The 20650-nt window shown below is 39.0% G+C and overlaps 1 protein-coding gene across 1 annotated transcript; it reads right to left on the bottom strand.

Moving 5' to 3' along the window:
- Window positions 1-5947: 5947 nt before the first annotated feature.
- Window positions 5948-19718, bottom strand: plcxd3 (phosphatidylinositol-specific phospholipase C, X domain containing 3). The gene is made up of 6 exons (XM_053325852.1): window positions 19616-19718; window positions 9791-10047; window positions 9455-9628; window positions 7929-8104; window positions 7183-7284; window positions 5948-6104 (listed from the first exon to the last, which is right to left on the bottom strand). The coding sequence occupies exons 1-6, from the start codon at window positions 19716-19718 to the stop codon at window positions 5948-5950; spliced, it is 969 nt and encodes a 322-aa protein (XP_053181827.1).
- Between the last annotated feature and the right edge of the window lie 932 nt (window positions 19719-20650).

Below are 20650 nucleotides of genomic sequence, written 5' to 3'. Positions count from 1 at the left end.
TGGAATAGATAGATATGTGATAGAGGTTGTGAGGAAAACGGCCATTGACAAAAAGCCTGAAATCAGTTTAGTATAGATAGATGTTCAAACACACACACACACACACACACACACACACACACACACACAGAAAGAGATTCTGTTTCTCCATCTCGTGCAGCCAAACTTGAGATTCTTTTCTTTTTACAAGTGTTTCCATATTTGTATACAGACTCCACATCTCCATCTAATTATGGACATATATCTATTGTCACAGCCAGCCACAGGGCAATGCTGTGCATATCAATCACATACTGGCATCTCAAGAAGGAATAACACTGAGTTTAAGTGTTCAGATGAAATGTTTTAGCAGCTGTATAGGACAAGATTAGGCTGTGTCAGTGAGCATTGATTCCAGCCAGAAATAAACAAGAGACAGTTTTGTTCTACTTACAGATTTATTATGTCAACATAATGTATAGCTCAGATTAAAATAAGTTGCAAGAGACAGCAATGGTCACTTTTATGACAGCGGCAATGACGTTTGGGAAATGAGAATTTATTTTCTGGTTCTGAACCGATAGCATTGGCATAAAATACAGCATATTAGGGAACACAAGCTCAAACAAACACTTTGTGCCCACAATCTCAGCCACTTAGTCACTAAAAAATAAACCTCCCGTTGGGTAAGCATCTTATTTGAGAGCCATTTTCCAGGTGCAGCAATTGTAGAGCAATGGAGATATTGTGTTGCATTTTCTACTTGACTGTCATCTCTGATGAGCAAGGGAGGAAAGTGAGTCTTCCATCTGACAACACATAGTGGTATACTTTATTACTGTATAGTGCATGCATTTCATTTCATGGATCATCAGTCATATAAAAATGATGTCAAAATAAATTATTCATTTAGCCATTTGTAAAATTTTTGAGGAAAATTACTCTTTGAAAATGTTATAAAAATGGAAGAAAACTTTTTATTTTAGCATGGTGTCAATTCAGGTCATTCTATGAAGGCAATCGATTTGCTATTAATAGACTCAGATAATGAGTATATAGTGATTTCCTATATTTCTACAATTACCGCCCAATTCTAAATGACTACTGTACAGCAGCAAACCAAGTCCCGGCACCTCAGGCTTGAATAACAGTTGGCTCAGACAATAGGCCACCAGACCGTGCCCTCCATTAGTGCCGCTTCTGTTGGCCTCATGATGTTACGAGGGCCATCTTTGACCGCCATCTGCCCTGGAAGTTTGGTCTGCCAGAGAGTGACAGTATGTGAGGCTCAGACAGACACAGACGTAGTCAATGAATATAAAGCTTTTGCGCCTGCTCTCTTTTCCAGAATAAACAATACTCCTCTTTTCAACATGTTTGTTTATGTGTGGTCACCATTGTCTTTGGAAGTCCTTTCTCCTACTGCAAAAATGTATAAAACACACAGCTTTGTTTGTTTGAACTAAATATAGACTAATGTCCCACCTTGGGACTTGAGATGCTGGGGTTTATCTGCTATGTTTATGTCCTCTAACTTTACTCTAGATAACAACAACACTTAATTAACTGAAATATATTGTGACAAAACTTTAAACTTGGCTGTTTTTATGAAAAGCTGACATTTTGGAGATTTTTCTAATGGACAGTGACCTGTGACAGAAGGGTTGTAAGCCACTGACACACAGTATAGGCCTAAGCTAATTATTCTTAAGCAAAATGGTATAATGCACTTTGGAGTAATTCAGGGCATGTTTGTTTTGACCTTGATGACGATAAAAATGATGCAAATTTTGCAGCTAAATCAACAAGTTTAGACTTGCAAAGTGGGTGATTATCTGTGATGAAAAAGCTCATAAACCACCAGTGGTTAGATCTGACCAACGTCCCCTTCAGACAAAATGACACATCCACTGTAACATTAACTCTGTCTGTCTTTCCTCCTGCTGTGAGTGTTGCCTACTGCCTCCCTTTGACCATTTGCTGTTTTAATGTCTGAGTGATGAAAATAATCTTTACAAATACCATAGTGTCTCCCTGTTCCTGATAATGACTTCATCTTTGCTGATTTAATGAATATCTCAATTTGGCTTATTTTTGCCATAAAAAATGCTAGTTTTTTTATGGCAAACTTTTCTATCTTGCTGTCTATGACTCTCACTGTATATTGTGCATTGCTCTGTTGCAGCTTCGGTTGGCAGACAAATTGCCACCCTGTGTCATGTGCCCTCATAACTAGACACAGGAGGGAAATTACTTTTCCTCCCCCTCACACTCTAAACTTTTCTAAAACTACACATCTCACCACCACCCCTCTTTAAACTGTCTAAATGCCATCATTCATTGCTACCTCCTACACCTCTACCTCCTCCTTTTCTGTGTGTTTACTTGAGTGTGTGTGTGTGACAGAAGAAGACAGACACAAACATACACACTAGCATAAACAAACAGCAACAATGTATTAGCATTTTCTCATTTTTTTCAGCTGCTGAGTGTTTCAGTAAACTCCGAAGAGATAAATTAATGCCTTTTCTTTCACTTTATTTCTCAGAAAGCATTGCTCATGACCTTCAGCCCATTAATGGGAAACAGCACATTAATATACCACAGGAACCAAATAAAAACAATAAGACAGGAACATTAAAAAAGAAAAACACATCATGTGAAAAAATAAAATCAACACAGAGAAAATAAGTTGTGCTTTTCTCCAATCCTCAGATAATGTATTGTGCATCAAATCACTTAATACCTTTCCTTTCAGCCAGCTTGTGGTTACCATCATAACACAGCTGTTGTACTGGGCACCTTCCAGGGAGGAATATGTGCATGTGTGCAACATGGTGTTGCTGATAATTGCAAGTGTGCTTAGTTAATTAACCCTATTATGAGAAAAATAACTTAATTATTCTATTGAGCAATTTCCTGTGGGACAGCTACATACTTACATTATATGACTCACAACAGAAGGTCAGAATAACTCAACAACACTGACACTGAGGTTTTCCAGACTTGAGTGCTATGATGCACACTAAAAACACGCACACACACACACACGCACACACGCACACACACACACACACACACACACACACACACACACACACACACACACACACACACACACACACACAATAAGCTACTCAGCTTCTGAGTTATCTGTTTCCTATTCATGAGCACACCTGGCTGTAAAATGGCAGATGCTGAATTACAAAACACAGTCACAGCAAGGTCACCCTGGGTGCCGTTGCCCACCCACCTCCATCCTCGTCACCCTGGTAACTGGATGATTTTAGGATGCTACTCTGCACAAACAGGGAATAAAATACTGGCATGTTAGCTTAAAAACTGCAAATCTACTTTAGATTTAGAGTACTTCTGATTGAATTAAACTAAAATGTAATTGTAATGGCTTCAGTAATGATTTTTTTTAAATCATTGACAAACAAACAACCACTCAACAAGTCAGAAACAGGTCAGAAAATGATGCTAAATGAGACTACTTACTCACTCAGTAGGCATAGAAGCTTTATTTGATAGGCCATTTTTCACTTTGAACAGAGTCACTTTCATTTGAACGAATGTTTGAGTTTTACAACAGCAAAGGACTCTTTTCACACCAGAACATAAAGGCAATGACAACAGTTTGGATGAGGGAAGACACAAATGTCCTTACAACACAATTTGCAAGTCTTTTTTCAAGTTTGCTCATTTGTGTGGTTTCATTCTTAATGTGAATGAGGAAGTGTCAGAACAACATTAAAAAAAAAACAAATTCATTTGAGCTTTGTCTTAAAGGGTAAAAACATTTCCAGCTGAGATGCATCCATGCTCTCGAAAAAGAAAATAACAAGAGGGATGCACAAACCCAATGAACCCCGTTGGTGTACAACTCAAGATATATGTAGAACTTTTGGTTCATGCACAAAATTGAAGTACCAAATTTTTACCAAAACAATTAAAAAAAACAAAAGCTTGGTTAAAGTATAAGTTCAGAAATAGCTGTAAATGACCCTTTGCAATAATTTAAATACTTTACAATTTATCGGCCGAGTACTATTTGCAATTACAATATGTACAAACCTTCCACGATATAAAACATTTTAACATGAAACCACACTGAATTGAAAGACGTACCGTTTGAACTGTAAGACTTGACCTCACTTCCACACTGAAGCATACAATACAAACATGACTTTCCAGCGGACACTCAGTCACTCGATCACACAAGACTTTTAGAAATGGCACAGTTACTCACAAGACACATACATTCACAAATTCAAAGAGTTGAGTTTTCTGTTTTGGTTTTACATTACCAAACTACACAACATTGTCCTTACAGAATACATTCTCTGCAGAAAACGCCACACTGATCATAATGTGTGGATGTTTGACTAGTATGCAATTTATTTTTCATGCATAAACGTATAACCTTGCAATAAAATGATTTCCATTGTATTTTTGTATTTCACTCCAAAAGTACCTTTCCATCTTGCAGGGTGGAGAATGAAATGCATTAAACATAAATAAAGGACAATGTATTAAATATGTGATATACCAAGAATCCAGGGCTTTTGACATATTCAGAAACATGAAACATCTAATAAAGTAGACACCAAGGAGCTACTGCTAGATCATAGCTAAAGACTCACTGTATTATTTCCCCAGTGCTGTTTTATCAATACTTCCTGACTACTAAATTAGGATGTTTTCCCCTTTTCTGTCTTGAAATAAAAAGGATCTCTCAATTAGTGTAAAGCAACTTTAACACCTGTAGTTATGAAAGACCCAATACCATGATAAATCTCATGATGACTCATATACTGTATACTGCACTACAGCAGTAAGTATAGATGCACACAGGGGGCAAGCATTCAACAGAGGATACACAGACGTTGAATACACTCTTGTAGCCATATACACTGTATTTTTATACTTGGCTATCACGACTCAGCACCCACCATGAAATCCAATAAACCTGTCACGCTGGATTCTAACCATTAAAAATGACTAGTAGCAGTGACTGTCACTGATTGCATTTCTAGCTTTCCTAAACAAATTGTTTTTGTAAGTTACCTTGCAGCGACAAGCCAGATTCTTCTCTTAAAGTTTTAAACATACTGACAATGGGAAAATTAGTTTAGATGCACCAAAGATAATGTAGACATGTGCTTGGCACATTTTTCTCAGCTAGACAAGCTGCGTACTCTCTCTCTCTTTCTCTCTCTTGCTATGGTTTAGAATGAGGAGTTGAATCAATGCATAACCAATCTGCACAGGTGTCTAATCGATGTCTAGGCTGCAAGTTTATATGTGTTGAATAAACATATTGAAATAAGACATTTTTTTCAACACAAGCTGTTGGATGGGTTTTTAGAAACACCTGCAGTGATTTGAACAAGGATGCATATAGTTAGAAAAAAAACTTTCTTGGACAGATTTTTAAAACAAGACAAAACACTGCTAGCTACTTACACCAGCCTACATTTTAGTGGTTTCATTTACAGACTTTTTTTAAAAACAACCTCTGAAAAAGACTGTCACTGTCACTAGAATACCAAGAATGATGTACCAATACATTTAGCAGAAAGTTGATATGGTCTGAGGGAATCTACCCTTGATGAAGTAGTTAGCCTAAAAACAGTGCATTGTGTGGAAAAAGCAGATCTTTTTTACAGCACAAGAATTAAAGAACATCTGACTTGGAAGTAAAACTAGTTTTCTGAAAAATAAGAAACAAACAAAACCTCATTCTCATAGTTTTCAAACCAAACACAGATGTTTTTTCTCCAAATCCCAACTTGGCTTCCCTCAACCACCATTTCTATTTGATTTCTCATTTCACTATAGCCCTAAATAAAGTGAAAGGAGCAGCTCCTCTCCTGAAATAAATGCCAAAGAGAAAAGAGTGAGAGCACAGACCCAGCCACTTTTGGTGGTGTTGACTGTGCTCCCTGATGCCCCCTGTGGGCTCTCAGGTGGCGTCATCGTCCTCTTCATCCAGGTGATAGTTGAGGGTGATGACGGCGCTGATAAATTCTCCGAGCTCCACAAAGTCAGCTGTGATAATGTTGATGCCGCTTTCCCCGGGTCTCTGGGATCTGATCCACTGCATCATTCCTGGCAAGGCCCTGAGGGAATGCATGAAAACACACACAGAGACCTACATCAGGGGAAGGAGCGAAGGGGGGAAATAAAGTGACAAAAAATGTAGGGAGGGAAAAAAGAAGGGATGATTCATGGTTGGCTGGTTTAGTACAGAGAGGGGCATGCTGTGATAAAAGATCTCTATGACGCAGCATGGGATGTCTGCGAGCCAGACACCAACTGCGAGGATGACACTCTGAACACTTGCTGGACATGTTCATGTGAGGCGAGCACCAGGGGAGGGTGCTACTCCTGCAGATGCCTCGCCCAGCTTTCTGCATGAAAAAAACTCTATGAGTTGTCTAATCCTTACGGTTGCTTTCTTGTTCTTGTCAAGTCCTACACTGGCAGTCTGTGCGGCAAAACAAACGGATGGAATTTTGAAGGATGCCTACATCAAAGTAACCAAATGCCTGGTGAGGATGGCTAATAGTGGATTTATCTAATGAATAATTCAAGCCAGGAAAATAGAGGGTTTGGCTGCTGAGGCTTTTAACAAACTGGTGACATTAAAAAGGGGCTGAAATACAGACAAAGCTGAAGATAAATCACAGAGAGAGAATAAAATACAGAGAAGGGGAAATATAGAAAGAGGGAGGAGAAAGATGAGAAGCATTGCCTAAGGTTTCTGGCAGCTGTTCAAAATAAAAAATTGAATGAGGTCAGTGTCAAATGCCTGGGGAAACCTGTAGAAACCAACATGCCTGTGGATTTAGTTATAAATGCCACAATGACTCAAATATGATGATGTTTATGTGTATATGTGTGTGTGTGTGTGTGTGTGTGTGTGTGTGTGTGTGTGTCTGTGTCTGTGTGTGTGCATGTGTCACCACAACATTTTTTTTGTGAGTTGTGGGTAAATCCTGTCACTTCTGTGGCTTGAGGTGTTGCAAACATTTTTGATCCTGCAGTGCTCCTGTATATGTTGGATAATATCCAGTGCAACTATTGATGCTGATCCTGCATCTTAACCAATCTCAATATTATTTTGAACACAAGTGTGAAATATTTCACTCTCTCTGTATTTCTCTCTCTCACACACACATACACAGATTTACACACCTTTCTGTGATTGTCTCTCTCAGTCCACTAGCCACGCCCTTCATCACTGTGCTGGCCTTTGGTGTGAGAACCACCTGGGAGACAAAGAAGGTTCCCTTCCTCCTGCAGGAGACAAGAAGAAGACTATTTATTTTTGCTGTATTTTCACTGGTCTTTTTTGCATTTTATTTACCTATGTCATGCACTTTAAGACTGATCCACAAAGGTGCCATATAAATACACTTGACTTACTTTTTTAGTTTAGAATTAATTACTTTAAGTGACTTAAAAGAAGCAAAAAGTCTTACATTTTCACATGCAAATTTATGTCAGGTTTATGTCAGCAGTTTCCTTTAGATGTACTATGTATGAATGTTGTTCCACTGGGATTAAATGCATTTTTAAGCAAGTGAGCCTTTAGTGTGAGAAATTATTTTCTTTTTCTTTAAGAGGCTCAAGTGTCACAGAGCCCAGATATTGTTATATTGTGTGCATTGCTCCCTTTTAGAAGTCTGACACGTGTTAGTTGAAGCAGTAAGCTATTTTAAACTAACTACAACAAATGAAATCATTGGTCATTACTTCCTGAACTCATCATAACAACAAAACAAAATCAAAGTAGAAGGACCCTTCATGGCTGGACTATATGAGTCATTTGTAATGTTATAAAACATAAAACAAGTGTATGATCACTTCAAGCAGAAAGAACAGGAATTTGGTTCCATTTAACCTCATGAATAAAACATATTTTTAGTATAGAGGCTGACCTGCGGTCAGTGATAGAGGCCTGGAGAAACTGAACCAGCTTCTCTGGGTCAGTGGTGTTGGCCCAGGGAGCGGGCATCATCTGGCCTGGCCACAGGAAGGGCACCTCCAGGGCCATGGGGTGGTGATAGAACACAAGCACCTGGTACTCCTTCTCCCACAGATACTGCAGACTCACCTGGGGAAGGAAGGAGGTGTGCATTCAGGCAGGAGGGGAGAAATCGTGGGAGATGACAAGAGAAGAAAAGCTGATGAGTATTGAACAATAAAGAGCACCTATTGTGCTAAGTGACAAAGATAATTTCAAACATTCACCTGACAGCTTAATTACTAGGTCTATGTTTATTTGAATGGATGCAAAGAAGAACACAGGTATGCTATTACTGAAGACAACAACCATTATCTATATTCTACTGGTGTAAAGTACTGCATATCAAGAAAAGAAATACAGGACTAAATAATATGTAGAGTATAAAGAATAGTTTCAATTTGGATTTTTGGTAAAGTAAAACATTTTCACAGAATGAAAACTACCAGCTAGAAATCACTTTTGTGCAGTTTTACATGTATTCCCGGTTTTCATTTTTTTCAGAAAAATACATGTAGATTTACAGCCTCCTTTTCAAATTTTAGTTATGCTACAGTATATAATTATGGTGAGACTGAGTGAGATTGTAGAATAAATATATCCATACCATTTCAAATAATTCAAATAATAATACACTGTCAGCCCAGTAAAGACCCATATACATAAGATATTCTGATTTTGACCTTCTAGCTATAAATTAACCTTTACATTAACTGTGGGTTAAGTGTGGTGGATTGGATTCAATTTGTGTAGGAGAGCAACTGTGACAGCACCAAGGAGATGTTCACAGAGTCTACAAATCACCAGAGGCCTTTTCCTTTTCTCTACACTTCACCCTCACATCCTCACATCAGACTCCCCCCAGGCAGCAGAACCTGACAGGACACTATGATCTTAGAGTGGTGGCAATGTCGTGGGAGTTAGTGAAGGGCTGATGAATTTTATAACTGATTGGTATTCCTTCTCCCCAGTTCTTCATATACACTATCATGTCAAGATGAGGTTTAGTGGAATGTGAGAAAATGGAAGAAAGAAAGGCAGCATGTGAGGAATCTGAGCATACATGGAAAGAGGATCTCTGTTTAAAAGCCAAAGGTTGAGAGGAAAAATGAACAATGATTAGGGATGCCTTTAAACACAAGATGTGTGCTTTTTCAATCAAGCAGGGAAAGAAGCATCTGAAATAAATGTTTGAGGACAGGTTTTAATCTAACTCCATGGAATGATCCCAACTGTAGCCCCCTCTGAACCTGTTTTAGTTGGCATACTTTCCCCCCTTAAGTTTACATTGCATCCCATTTCCAAGCTGAAAGCTGAAGCTGAATCTCAATACTGGACTGATTCTAAAAAGTAGTTACTGAGTCCCAAAATAGGATCCAGGTTGAAAAATACGAGAACTACCCTTCAAGTGTAATTAGACAGCCTTCAATTCTACAGTACCTCCTGGGCGAAGACGACAGGGCAGAGTTTCTCTCCAAACACCTCCTTCAACATGGCCACCAGTTTTTCATGGTGCAGGTTCTGCACGCCGTAGAAGTGGTTGAAGTCCAGAAACACCACCTCTCTGGCATGAGATGACAGGAAGCTACTGATCTGCTCAAGGCCTTCTCTGACCTTCAAAAAACACATGCACAAATATGAATACATGTTTGTTTAAGCTCCCAGTTTGCACTCACACATAAATATGCTGCCACACACACAAATGCTCAAAAATTTCTTAGCAACCACAATCACAATCACGATTCAAATCAAAAACCACCAAAACTCTTCACTGACTGTGGCACTGAAGAGCCCGTGGGCGAAAAACAGCTCGTTGTCGGGGTCACGAGGCTTGGTGGAGATGCGTAGGTCAAAGAAACGGACGCCAGCCTCCAGTTGAGTTTTGAAGTTCATCGTCTGTGTAGCTAACCACTTTCTCATTAGCTTCTTGGCCACAGTGCCAAAAACAGAAACAAAGTTCTGTACTGTCTCTGGCTGCTCAGGGCCCACTGGAGACGCTTCATCAATGTAGAAACTGAAGGAATCATGGGAACCTGGAGAGGACACAAACATGAGTCTACATGAAGGTACCTGACTGCTGCATGTTTTATATTAGTGGTGGGACACAGATGTAAGAGTGGGTCAGAGCTGGGAAAAATCCAAATGCCTGTCTGTGCATACTGTACACAGACTTTTCACGCATCACATTTCTTGGGCAGAATAGCTGTCTCACAGAACAATGCACATCTTATTATTCTGTTATTTTCACCCATAGGTTACAGTTTTATGGTGAATCCTCCAATGTTGGTGGTTTCTGTCTTTTGTACACCACCTGTTATTGTTTGCTTGTACTGTCCTTTGCAATATAGTCTACCGTATTCTTAAATAAATTGACTTGATTTGAGTTGAGTTGAGCAAAGTCCTTAGCAAAGTCTCACTGGTCACGTTGTGACCTAACAAATTAGCAAGTCAATCTACTGAGGAAGGGCATGAGGTGTGGTTAACCCAAACTCCACAAATGACAATTATGTAGGACTTTGTGATGAGGATTTTTTTTTGTCAAGGTTATGAGGAATATGAGCATGCACAGAACTCAAGCATCTTGTAAAATGCACAGAATATAACCCAGTCAAGTGTGGAAAAACATCTACAATATTTGATATCTCATGTTAGCAAGAGCATTGGGTATGGCTACTATAGTCTTACACAAATCAAATCTCTTTGTTCACTGATGGCAATCCCAGGTATTGTATGTAGTTGTAGTGGAACATTATTCAGCATGTCTATTATTTTGGTCAACATGGAGTATGCGTAAATGCTTCCAATTAAGACATTGTCAATTTCACTTGATTATTTTATATAGACTTTGATATTATATGTCCCTGTGGGTGTTCATTTTAAATAGAGACTTTAATTCTTGGTTAAACCCAGTGCTGGACAGTATCTCTGTCACTGTAAATAATCCGTCAAACTTCCACATGTATCTTTTTCATCCTTTATATACATGAGTTATTTCCAACCTGTCCTCTCCTATGACTGATACTGCTTTCATGGATCTCAATAAAACACAACCACATAGAGCTTTGACTCCTTCTGACTAGTTTTGCTCATTTTATTTCAGAGCAATATTTTTCTAAGTGCAAATAATATGCTAGATATTACATAATCAAATTAATGGGAAGGTTTTCAAGCAGATAATATTTTTTGATAGAAAATTAAAGATGAAAAATTAGGAAAAAGAAAAAGGACCACTGGCTTTGACTCAACATATTTCTCATTTGTATTACAGCTATTTCACCTTTTCTGGAACAACTAGCTTTACAGGCAGAATTGTATTGACCTTTCTCAGACAGGGTTGTGGAACTGCTGCTTAAATGCTTGATACTTGATATAAAGAAGTTGACCTGCCATCAAAATGCTAGCACATAAACTGCTGCAAATCATCTATCTAAAACATCACAGAATTCATACACCTGTGGTCCATGGAGTGACTGGAAAAGTGTCTCTTTTCTAATGTACTTTTCCATGTCTTGAGCATCACAAGCACATTTCCATTCACTACCATTGTTCTTGTAACCTGTGAAGGTGTCTGTGTAATTTTTCGCGGCTGTACGGAACGTGAAAATAATTATCCTGGAAAGGACAAGAAATCTATCTATCTATTTAATAACAACCATTTTAAGAGTTGCATTAAGAAAAAAATACAGAAGAAGACAGTTCAAAAGGATTCTATCTGGTGTCAGTAAAAATCTGTCAATACACTGATGCATTCCTGGGTGTCACTTGAGAGTTTCCTTGAAACCAATCCAAGGTTAAATCTGTTATTTGGCCTAAAGGTCACCTGTCCTTTCATGACTGCTTGAGAATGACAAAAGAGTAAATTTGTGTGTGTGCACATGTGTGTGCGCATGCGCGTGTGTGCAAGCGCATGAGTGTGTGATTTTATACATTATGCAAAATAGGCTGACAATAATTCTAGTATCCTCCTCCTGCTCTCATCACTGCAATCAATTTCTCATCCTCGTTTTGCGTCATCATGATCTCTCACTCCTTCACACAGACAGACATACACCCCCGCTCCCTCCCGAACACGCACAGACACAGAGCCTTAATCGACCTTGAGCTATCCATATTCTGCCAGATTTTTGCAGTCGGCCCAGAGAATGACCCTAAGCAGGGTAGACAGCTGAATCCTGGGGCAGGGCAGCAAACAGCATCACTACAGGCTGGGGGTCACAGCGTAACAGAGTGTGACCTTAAACGGTTGCAACAGCTGCCTCTTCTGTTGATGCAGACAGTGATTTCGCTTCAGTCCTGAAAGGAGTGTAACAAACAACACAACTGACTGGGGCTGCAGTTGAAGGATTTTTCATTATCAATTAATCTACCAATATTCTCTGTTATTCTATCAATGGCTATAAAATATCAGAAGGAAGTGAAAAATGCCAATTTAATTTTTTTAAGCTTGTTGTTTAGTTCAACCAACCTGTTAATGGACTGCTTGATTAACAGCTAGCTGATTTCAGTACTGCAACAGACATAATAGGTGAAGATCTGGGCATTGTTGGAGTATTGGAGTATTCATTGTTAGGATACCTCAGGGAAAGAAGTGCAGTATATATAAACTAAACTCAACAGTCCCCTAGGATCATACAGCAGTCTGTAGTTTAACAGGCTATAATGAAGCTGAATTCCTGAGGCAAACTAATAAAGCTTGTTTGTGTTTTGCTAACTAGCATTGCTTTAAATATGTCTGACATCAAGTATGTGCAATATGCTACATTGCAGAGAAAAACAATCTCTCTGAATAAAAAAGCACAATATCAACCCTGGAGGGCATCTGTAAGAATCTGCAGAGAGAGCTGTGCAGACAAAGCAAGAACTGCAAGAATCCAACAACCTATTCTACCTGAGGTCTAAACATGGATAATTATTGGTTATGTTTTAAAGTAATTTCTACACCCAATTGCTGTGTCATGTCTCAAAAATAATATGCTCATTTGAAAATGTGAAGAAACATTTATTTTTTTAAATCAAGCATGCAGACAACAAAAATCCAAGCTAATCCATGCCAATCCATACAAATTGAATTAAGCAATTTACAGTAACTTGTTTTACTTGCAATTATCTACAAGACCTAAGACTCCACATCCACGCAGTATGACGTTTGACAGTTTTTTGTTGTTTCTCTTCAATGTATCACTGTCAGAACTTTTATGACAAAAATGATGACTGTATTTAGATGATGACTATAGAATTGAGTGTATGTATTTTTCAGTCACTCAGTCTAATCCATGGACCACAGGTATATGAATTCTGTGATATTTTAGTTAGATGACAATTTGCACCACAGTCGATGTGGTGTAAGTCATTATATGTACACCTGTTATAGTCATATTCAGATGATAACTATAAAATGGAGTGTATGTATACAAAAAAATCATTAGTATTGCCATTGCTTCCTAAATGGAATCCATTGACAACCAGCCAAAAAATCTACATATTACTTTCTTTGTGAAAAAAAACCATAGGCTCTTAGTAACACAATGTGTAATTCATTGGTGAATATATACATAGATAACATGCTCTTGGTCTGTCTGATCACACTGATTGAAAGGGCAGACCATCATTTAGAATGACCTGCTCGTTTTTAAAAAAAACATTCAAATTGTCTCCTGCGAGGCTGTTTAATGGAATAAGTTTTGATAGATGTGAAGATATGTGAATGGACGAACACAACACTGAAAATAATATAATCCCTGAATAATACAAAAGAATGTCAGCTTTTTCATTTGTAATGTCGAAGAAACTGTCACAATGGCCAAACAGCGCAGCACTTTCCTAAGTGCAGAACTTTAGGAACTCTTTTTTCCTGCACATCAGCAACATAATCACATGTCAGATACAGACATGAAAAGGCTGATGTCCTACTGCAGCGAAGAAGATGTGAGGAAAGTGAAAAGAGAGAGAATGAGCCAGAGGGCAAAAGAGAGACAGATAAAGGCTGAGACAATGATAGCGCAGTGATTCAGTTAATGATGGTGATGGTTATGGTGATGGTGATGATGATGATGGCAGCGGCAATGGTGGCTGATGACTGTTACCTTAGAGTATTGACCTGTGTTAACTGAGTCATTCTGACAGAATGAAAGCAGGCCTTTCTGAGAGGACCACTGGTGGTTTATGCCCGTTTTCATCACAAATCACTACTGCACACCACAGACTCTTTCAAGATCTATTTTAGGATGCAAAGGAGAGAAGAGTAGAGTAGAGTAGAGTAGAGTAGAGTAGAGTAGAGTAGAGGAGAGGAGAGGAGAGGAGAGGAGAGGAGAATGAGAAGGGAATGGAAAGGAACAGGGTCGAGATGACCTGATGTAAGTGATACTAAAAGATAAATATAAGCTCCAGACTCTCTGTCCTCTCTCCTCTTCACTAACCTGCCTTTGAGATGCATGAATCTTCCTGAATGATTTTGTAGTAATTCCTCAAGTGTTGATCTTTCTATATAATATCTGCAACCCTCTACTGTTCAATTTACTACAGTCTTTCATAAAGTTCATTATTTTGAGTGACAGTGCACAAGAGGCTGAATTATTTGCTTTTGATTACTTTTATAATCAGGATGAATATCATCCTGCTAGCTGGAAACTCAATTAACTACCGGTAATGGTGCAAAAGCAGAATGTGGTGAATCCATAACTAACAGTTTCTGCCAGTTTCTAAGATGTTCTGATGAACGGTTTACTTAAACAACTTAATTAATTAAGATGTTTCCAGGTGAGTAGTTGCATGGTTATTATGAATGTCAATGCACAAGCAATCGTCCTGAAGTTTAGTATTCTTTGTAAGAAAACAGCCTTAAAACAAATTCTCAGCTCTTAGTTAAAAATAAAATCTAAAAATGAAATGTGTGGACTGGTGTCTGAGCAATTTCAAACTTATTCCCTCCAAACTATTTTCTCCTTTGATTGTTTTGAATCTTACATCTTCTGTTTATCAATGGCTTCTAGCTGATTATCTGCCCTTCTCACTGCACTAATAATGTTTATCCTAGCATCTGATACCGTTCATCCTCCTTGTTCAGGGACTTAAATGGCAGCACAGTGATCTAGTCAAGGGACTGATGGGCAGATTTATAGCTAAAAGTTTGGGCACTGCTTCTCCCTGTGCCCCGAGGGGGCCAGCAAGACTGAAGATGCCCCTTCTGTGACAGATTTGTTTTTATTGCATACGAAGATATCTTGACTTAATACAATTGCTTTCACCCTTTTCCCCCAGCCCATGGTATGCTATTCATTTCTTACCTCTGATAAAGCCTTGAGCTGTTACAGTCAGCCAGTGCAGAGGCTAAATATGTCTCCCTTGAGCCCACTCATGCATATCATACAATTTGGTTTTATGAGGGCATTGTTTTATCCCAGGAAAAGTAACTAATCTCAACCAATAGTTTTTATGCTTTGAAAGAAAACAAACAACTCAGAGTCAAAATGTTAATCAAGTATATATATTTTAAGTATTTTTTAAACAAGGCTAAACTAATAGTGTACAGCCATGCTTGAGGTTCAGTGACGCTGTTGTTAGGCACAGTACATTTTAAGGTGTATTGTAACATTAGGCTCACAATAACAATACTAAAATGCTGATGTGATGTATATACCAGTTTTTCCATCTTACTTTAGCACATATGCACACTAGCCCCATCGCAATCATCAAATGTCATTAATTTTGATGTACAAACCAAGTATTGGAGCTCTGGTGCCCCTTAATAGCCAGAAATCAATAAATGCACCTTTAACGAGACCTACATTATCTAATTACTTTCCAGTGAAAAGCTAATTCATGTAAATTTGGTATTCATCAAGTTGTTCAATTATATCAGTAATTGTCCACAAATCTACACATACTCCCAATCATACGTCAACACCCACAGCAAAAATGCTGAAAATTCACTTTAAATAAATAGGAGAGAAATTTCTTCCAGTAAAACTTGTTTCATGGTGACATAACCACATGGAAACAGATTCACAGTATCTCTAGCAGCGCACCTTTGCTGACCACCTCAGTCAGACAAATGCATAGCCAGGTGGTCTGCAGCACTCACCTAGCAGATCTAACAATAGCTACAGAAAAACAGCCCACCATGCCCCCCACTGATCAGCTTGGGAAGGGAAAATGGTAACTACTCCCTCCCTCCCTCCCTCCTTTTAATGATCTCCATCTTTAATCTGCAACAACTACTTCTTCCTTTCCTTTCCTTTCCTCTCCTGCTCCTCCCCTCACTCTTTCCCCAATTAGCTAGTGTAGTATTGGCACAGGTCAACTGATGCGTAGATTCAATAAGTTGGCATGCTGTGAGACTAAAGGGTCATGTAAGGCCAACAGATTGAGCTGAGTCATGTCTAAAAGCACAAACAAGGTGGTTCTGAGCAGCAGAGGACCAAATGGATTATGATCATGAAAATGTTCCTAATTGTGTTTTATTTTTACAAGACAAATAATAGAACCGCAAATATTTGATGGAATCACTTGGCTGCTGAAGTGCTGTGAGTCAAAATATAATATAATTAAAACAACTGTATAACTCTGTAATAACTCTAAATGAACAAATCACTCAGCAGCGAAAAGGCTGGCTCTCCACAGTACTCCCACTTCTTCTGAACGAATTCCTGTCAGGTTTCACAACAGCACTAAGTCAGCGCTCCTAAAAGTGAGGAGAGCTGAGAGTGTCAAATGAATTATTGGTGTCTTTGGATTTGCAAAATTGTGCAATTTTAATTTTGTTAGACATCTTTCATACTTTTGACAAAGCAAATCATTGTATTCTCTTAGACCATCTCAACCATGATGTTGATATTCAAGGTCATGGCCTCGTACTGGCAAGACAGATCAGTTAAGGACAGGATTGATTGTTTACCCTTGCAGGTATCTACCACAGGGCTTATTGTATTCTAATGAAATGTGGGATGTTTTTAGAAAACATAACATTTCTTATCACTGTTAAACTGATATTATCCAACTGTATGCACCCTTGAAACCTTGTTTAAAAACCTTCCCTGATTGCCTTGAGGGTTGCAAGATGGTTTAAAATGTCCTTCAACTAAAGAAGAGAAGAGCAGAGGTTCTCACATTTTGCCCATCAAATTCCAACTGTACAACAAACATTGTATCCTAAGTATTAACGTTCTCCGACTTCGCCCCATTGAGAAATTAAAACATGTACTCTCATTTAGGGACTCAGAGACTGTATTACCAACATGTATTAATTACTGTAAGACTTTATTTCACCTGCAGCTTTTCCAAAATGCAACGGCAAGGCTGTATCTACCATGTACCAACTAAACACAGAATTCATTTTAAGATTCTTTTATCTTTAAATGGCTGTGTGGATTGGCACCAGTTTTAATTTCTCCTCCAGGCACCTAAGATCTTCCAACCAATATTTCCCCACTGGCCTAGCTCACTAAAAATCCAAGCACGATTGGACATTTTACTAGCCTGGCTAACACCAGGCCGCGTCTCAATCTCACGTGAGATTGAGGTAGGGCCTGGCGAGGAACCGTTAATTTCCTCGTATTTGAGGCGGGATCAACAAATGTTGATCAAATGCTTCTGTACGCTACTGGACACACTTACAGCCAATCATATCAACGATAGACAATGACATATTCAGAGCCTGTAGGGATCAGAAGTTTTTGTTCTATTTTCAAAGTGAACTTGCCTTCCAATTTATTTAGCACACAATCTACTGCTGTAGGGGGGTGGGAGGTGAAAGTGCAAAATCAGCATATCTGTTACTTAAATTATTTTTACATGCAAATTGGGCAGGTAAATTTGAGTCAGAGGCATCACCATCAGTCTATAATGCATTGCATGTATAGACATATACTGTATCCTCCTATACTACAGAAGTCATTTGGCTGCATTAGTTCATATATGAATTACTTGAAACATGGCAAATAGATGCCATGTTTCCCACCGCACCCCGCCCCCACCCACATGGCATAGTACTCCAAATTGCCAAAATACTTTGTCCTGAACCATTCAGACTGTATCAGCTGCTGAGTTGGAAGCAATGTTGCTTTGATGCTGAGGACAGCAGGCTTCTAACTTAAAACTTTTTTTTTAATACAAGAAAAAATTAAACTTGTGGAGGATACAAAACAGTTGTCTCGTTTGTTTCTTGTCCGTCCCAGTTCTATTCCTGCCTGAACAAAGATTTGTTATGCTGTGGTCTAAAATGAGACAATGTGATCTGAAATATAAGACACTATAGAAAGAAATCAGACATACACTCCAAAAGGAACACATGGTTGTTGCTAAATAGGTTCTCATAAAATCCTGCAGATTATAGAATTTATCTTGACAAACATTATGCCAAATGAGTACACACAAACACAATAAGGTGCACGGAATTGGAGGATGTTTACAGAAACTGCATCCAAATGGAGGATAGACTGAGAACAGCTGAACTGAAGGCTGCAAGGCCAATAAGATGTAATGATACCTAATTAAATGGGACAGAGCATGCTCCCATGCTGCCTTGCCATGGATATACTGTGGTGTAACACAACACATGTCATGTGATTCAGCAAAATTATGCACATGAGGTACTACATGACATGCTGTTTATGTCTCCCATGTATGACCAATAGTATCAGATGGAATCTATGATGAATAGCATTTGTCTTTGACATCCTTCGGAGGTGTGGTCAGTGCTGGTACCATGCCCCGCCTCATTGGATACTGATCCATCTGCATTGGATGCCATCATTTCACAGGACTACCCTGAACCCCAGTATGTACAGTTCTACAGTTCTACAGTTCAACAGCAAGACAGATGTAGAGATAGAGGAAAGAGAGATTGGGACTGATGATTAAGGGAAAAAAAGGAGATTTGAGTATAAAGGCTTAGAAATGCAAGAAAATGAAGAATGAAAGCGCTTTGTGTGGAGGTGTGATAATCACTAGGCAGCAGATATGGAATTAGCTGGCTGCTAATAAGCCATTCCATCAGTCATATCAGTGGTGGGCTTTACAACCAGCGTTTCCAATTTGAATAGAGTTTAAGCAGACTTGCTCACTGATTGGTTAAAAGGATCCAACAGCTCATTTTCAATGGGAAGTGCTACGATCATATGAGTGCACAGATTGGAACCATCCCACTCCCACTCTTTTCTCCTCTGTGGCCACCACCCGAATACAAACGCCAAAAGTGTTACACAAATCAGAGCAGCATGGTCCATCTGTTGAAATCGGAATTTTTGGAGTGGCCATGGCAGCTTTCTCCCTTTGAAGACCCCCATCGTTTGGAATATTAAGTGAACCATAACACGAGGGAGCTGAACGGTTCAAAATATATGGCTCTCACGTTGCGCAACAGGTCTTACCCTTTGTTCTAACAAAGTACAATGAAACTAAAGCCATATTTTAGGTGATGAAAAGTGGAAACACACAAAGCATAAAATGTATGAACACATTTTAAATGTTAAAAGTCGTAGCATATTCATTAATTTATTTATTTTCTGGAAGGCTAGAATCATGCACCATGCAATCCACGCGGACGAAAGCGGTGGACATCCTCATCACCTGAACACACTTGTGTCACATAGAAAAAACACCTACCGGGAATAGCCAAGTTGGTGAGCGGGATAGTGTGCATGCTCTGCGGTAAACTTGCCATCCAGTCCGCAAACCGCAGGTCGCTTCTCCCGTGAGAGGAAGCCATGCTGTCGCCGTGCACAACGCTCAGTTCTCCGGACCGGTGCCTGCGCCAACCTGGAGTGCGCCTCTCTCTCTCTCTCTCTCTCTCCCTCTCTCTCTCTCTGTCTGTCTGTCTGTCTCTCTCTCTCTCTCACACACACACACACACACTCTCTCAAATAGTCACACACACACTCTCTCTGCCTCACGCTCGCACACATGCATCAGCGAGACCGAAGGCAACCAGTCCACACACCCCCAGAGCGACACACAATGGTGGGTAGCACAAATATGAAAATGCGGACGGACGGATCAAAATATGGCATCATTCGTTTTTCCAGTAATTCGCACTAATATCACTGTAACGAATGCACGTTTCAGTTTTACATCAAATCTGGAAAAAAAAAGTCGTTAATAATTATAAATCAGCTTCTAGGCTACCGCGAAATTAAAAGTCTTCAACGATTAAGCTGCTATAAGGACCAATATTTTTAACTGAATATAGGCATTGTAGTGGTGGAGAAATGCATCTAATCATATTCTTTGTATATGCTTTTGTAGAGAGTTACGAGATAGGCTACATGACTGGAAGGGAAGTTAGCTGTTCATAATGAGACTGAAATCTGCTGTAATTCCCAAATGAAATAAGCACACGTCTGGGGTCATGCACTTTAATAATGGGAGCCATATGGCAGTGATTATCTGCACTTAATATGGCAGTGCCATTGAATAACTTACATATTTTCACTGTGGTGATGAGCTTAATCCAAAAACTAGGTCACATTGGTAAAATAGATCATATTTGTCAAGGTATGTAGGCCTATTTTAGTGTTTGGCTGAGCATTATATAGACCTTTCCCCATATGCAGACCTTCACAAACATGGATCCATGACAAATGTAAACCAGGTAACTACTGAGGTTTTTCTTTCTTTTCTGTATCCATGTTGAAGGAGAAG

This window comes from Scomber japonicus, chromosome 9 (genome assembly GCF_027409825.1).
Source record: "Scomber japonicus isolate fScoJap1 chromosome 9, fScoJap1.pri, whole genome shotgun sequence".
NCBI lineage: Eukaryota > Metazoa > Chordata > Actinopteri > Scombriformes > Scombridae > Scomber > Scomber japonicus.
This window is presented reverse-complemented; position numbering and strand designations above follow the sequence as displayed.

Coding starts and splice junctions, on each gene's coding strand:
- plcxd3 (XM_053325852.1), bottom strand. CDS start 19,718: ATGGCTTCCTCTCACGGGAGAAGCGACCTGCGGTTTGCGGACTGGATG. Junction 9,629..9,790: donor ACGGGCTCTTCAGTGCCACA/GTCAGTGAAGAG, acceptor TGTTTTTTGAAG/GTCAGAGAAGGCCTTGAGCA. Junction 6,105..7,182: donor AGAGAGACAATCACAGAAAG/GTGTGTAAATCT, acceptor GCATTCCCTCAG/GGCCTTGCCAGGAATGATGC.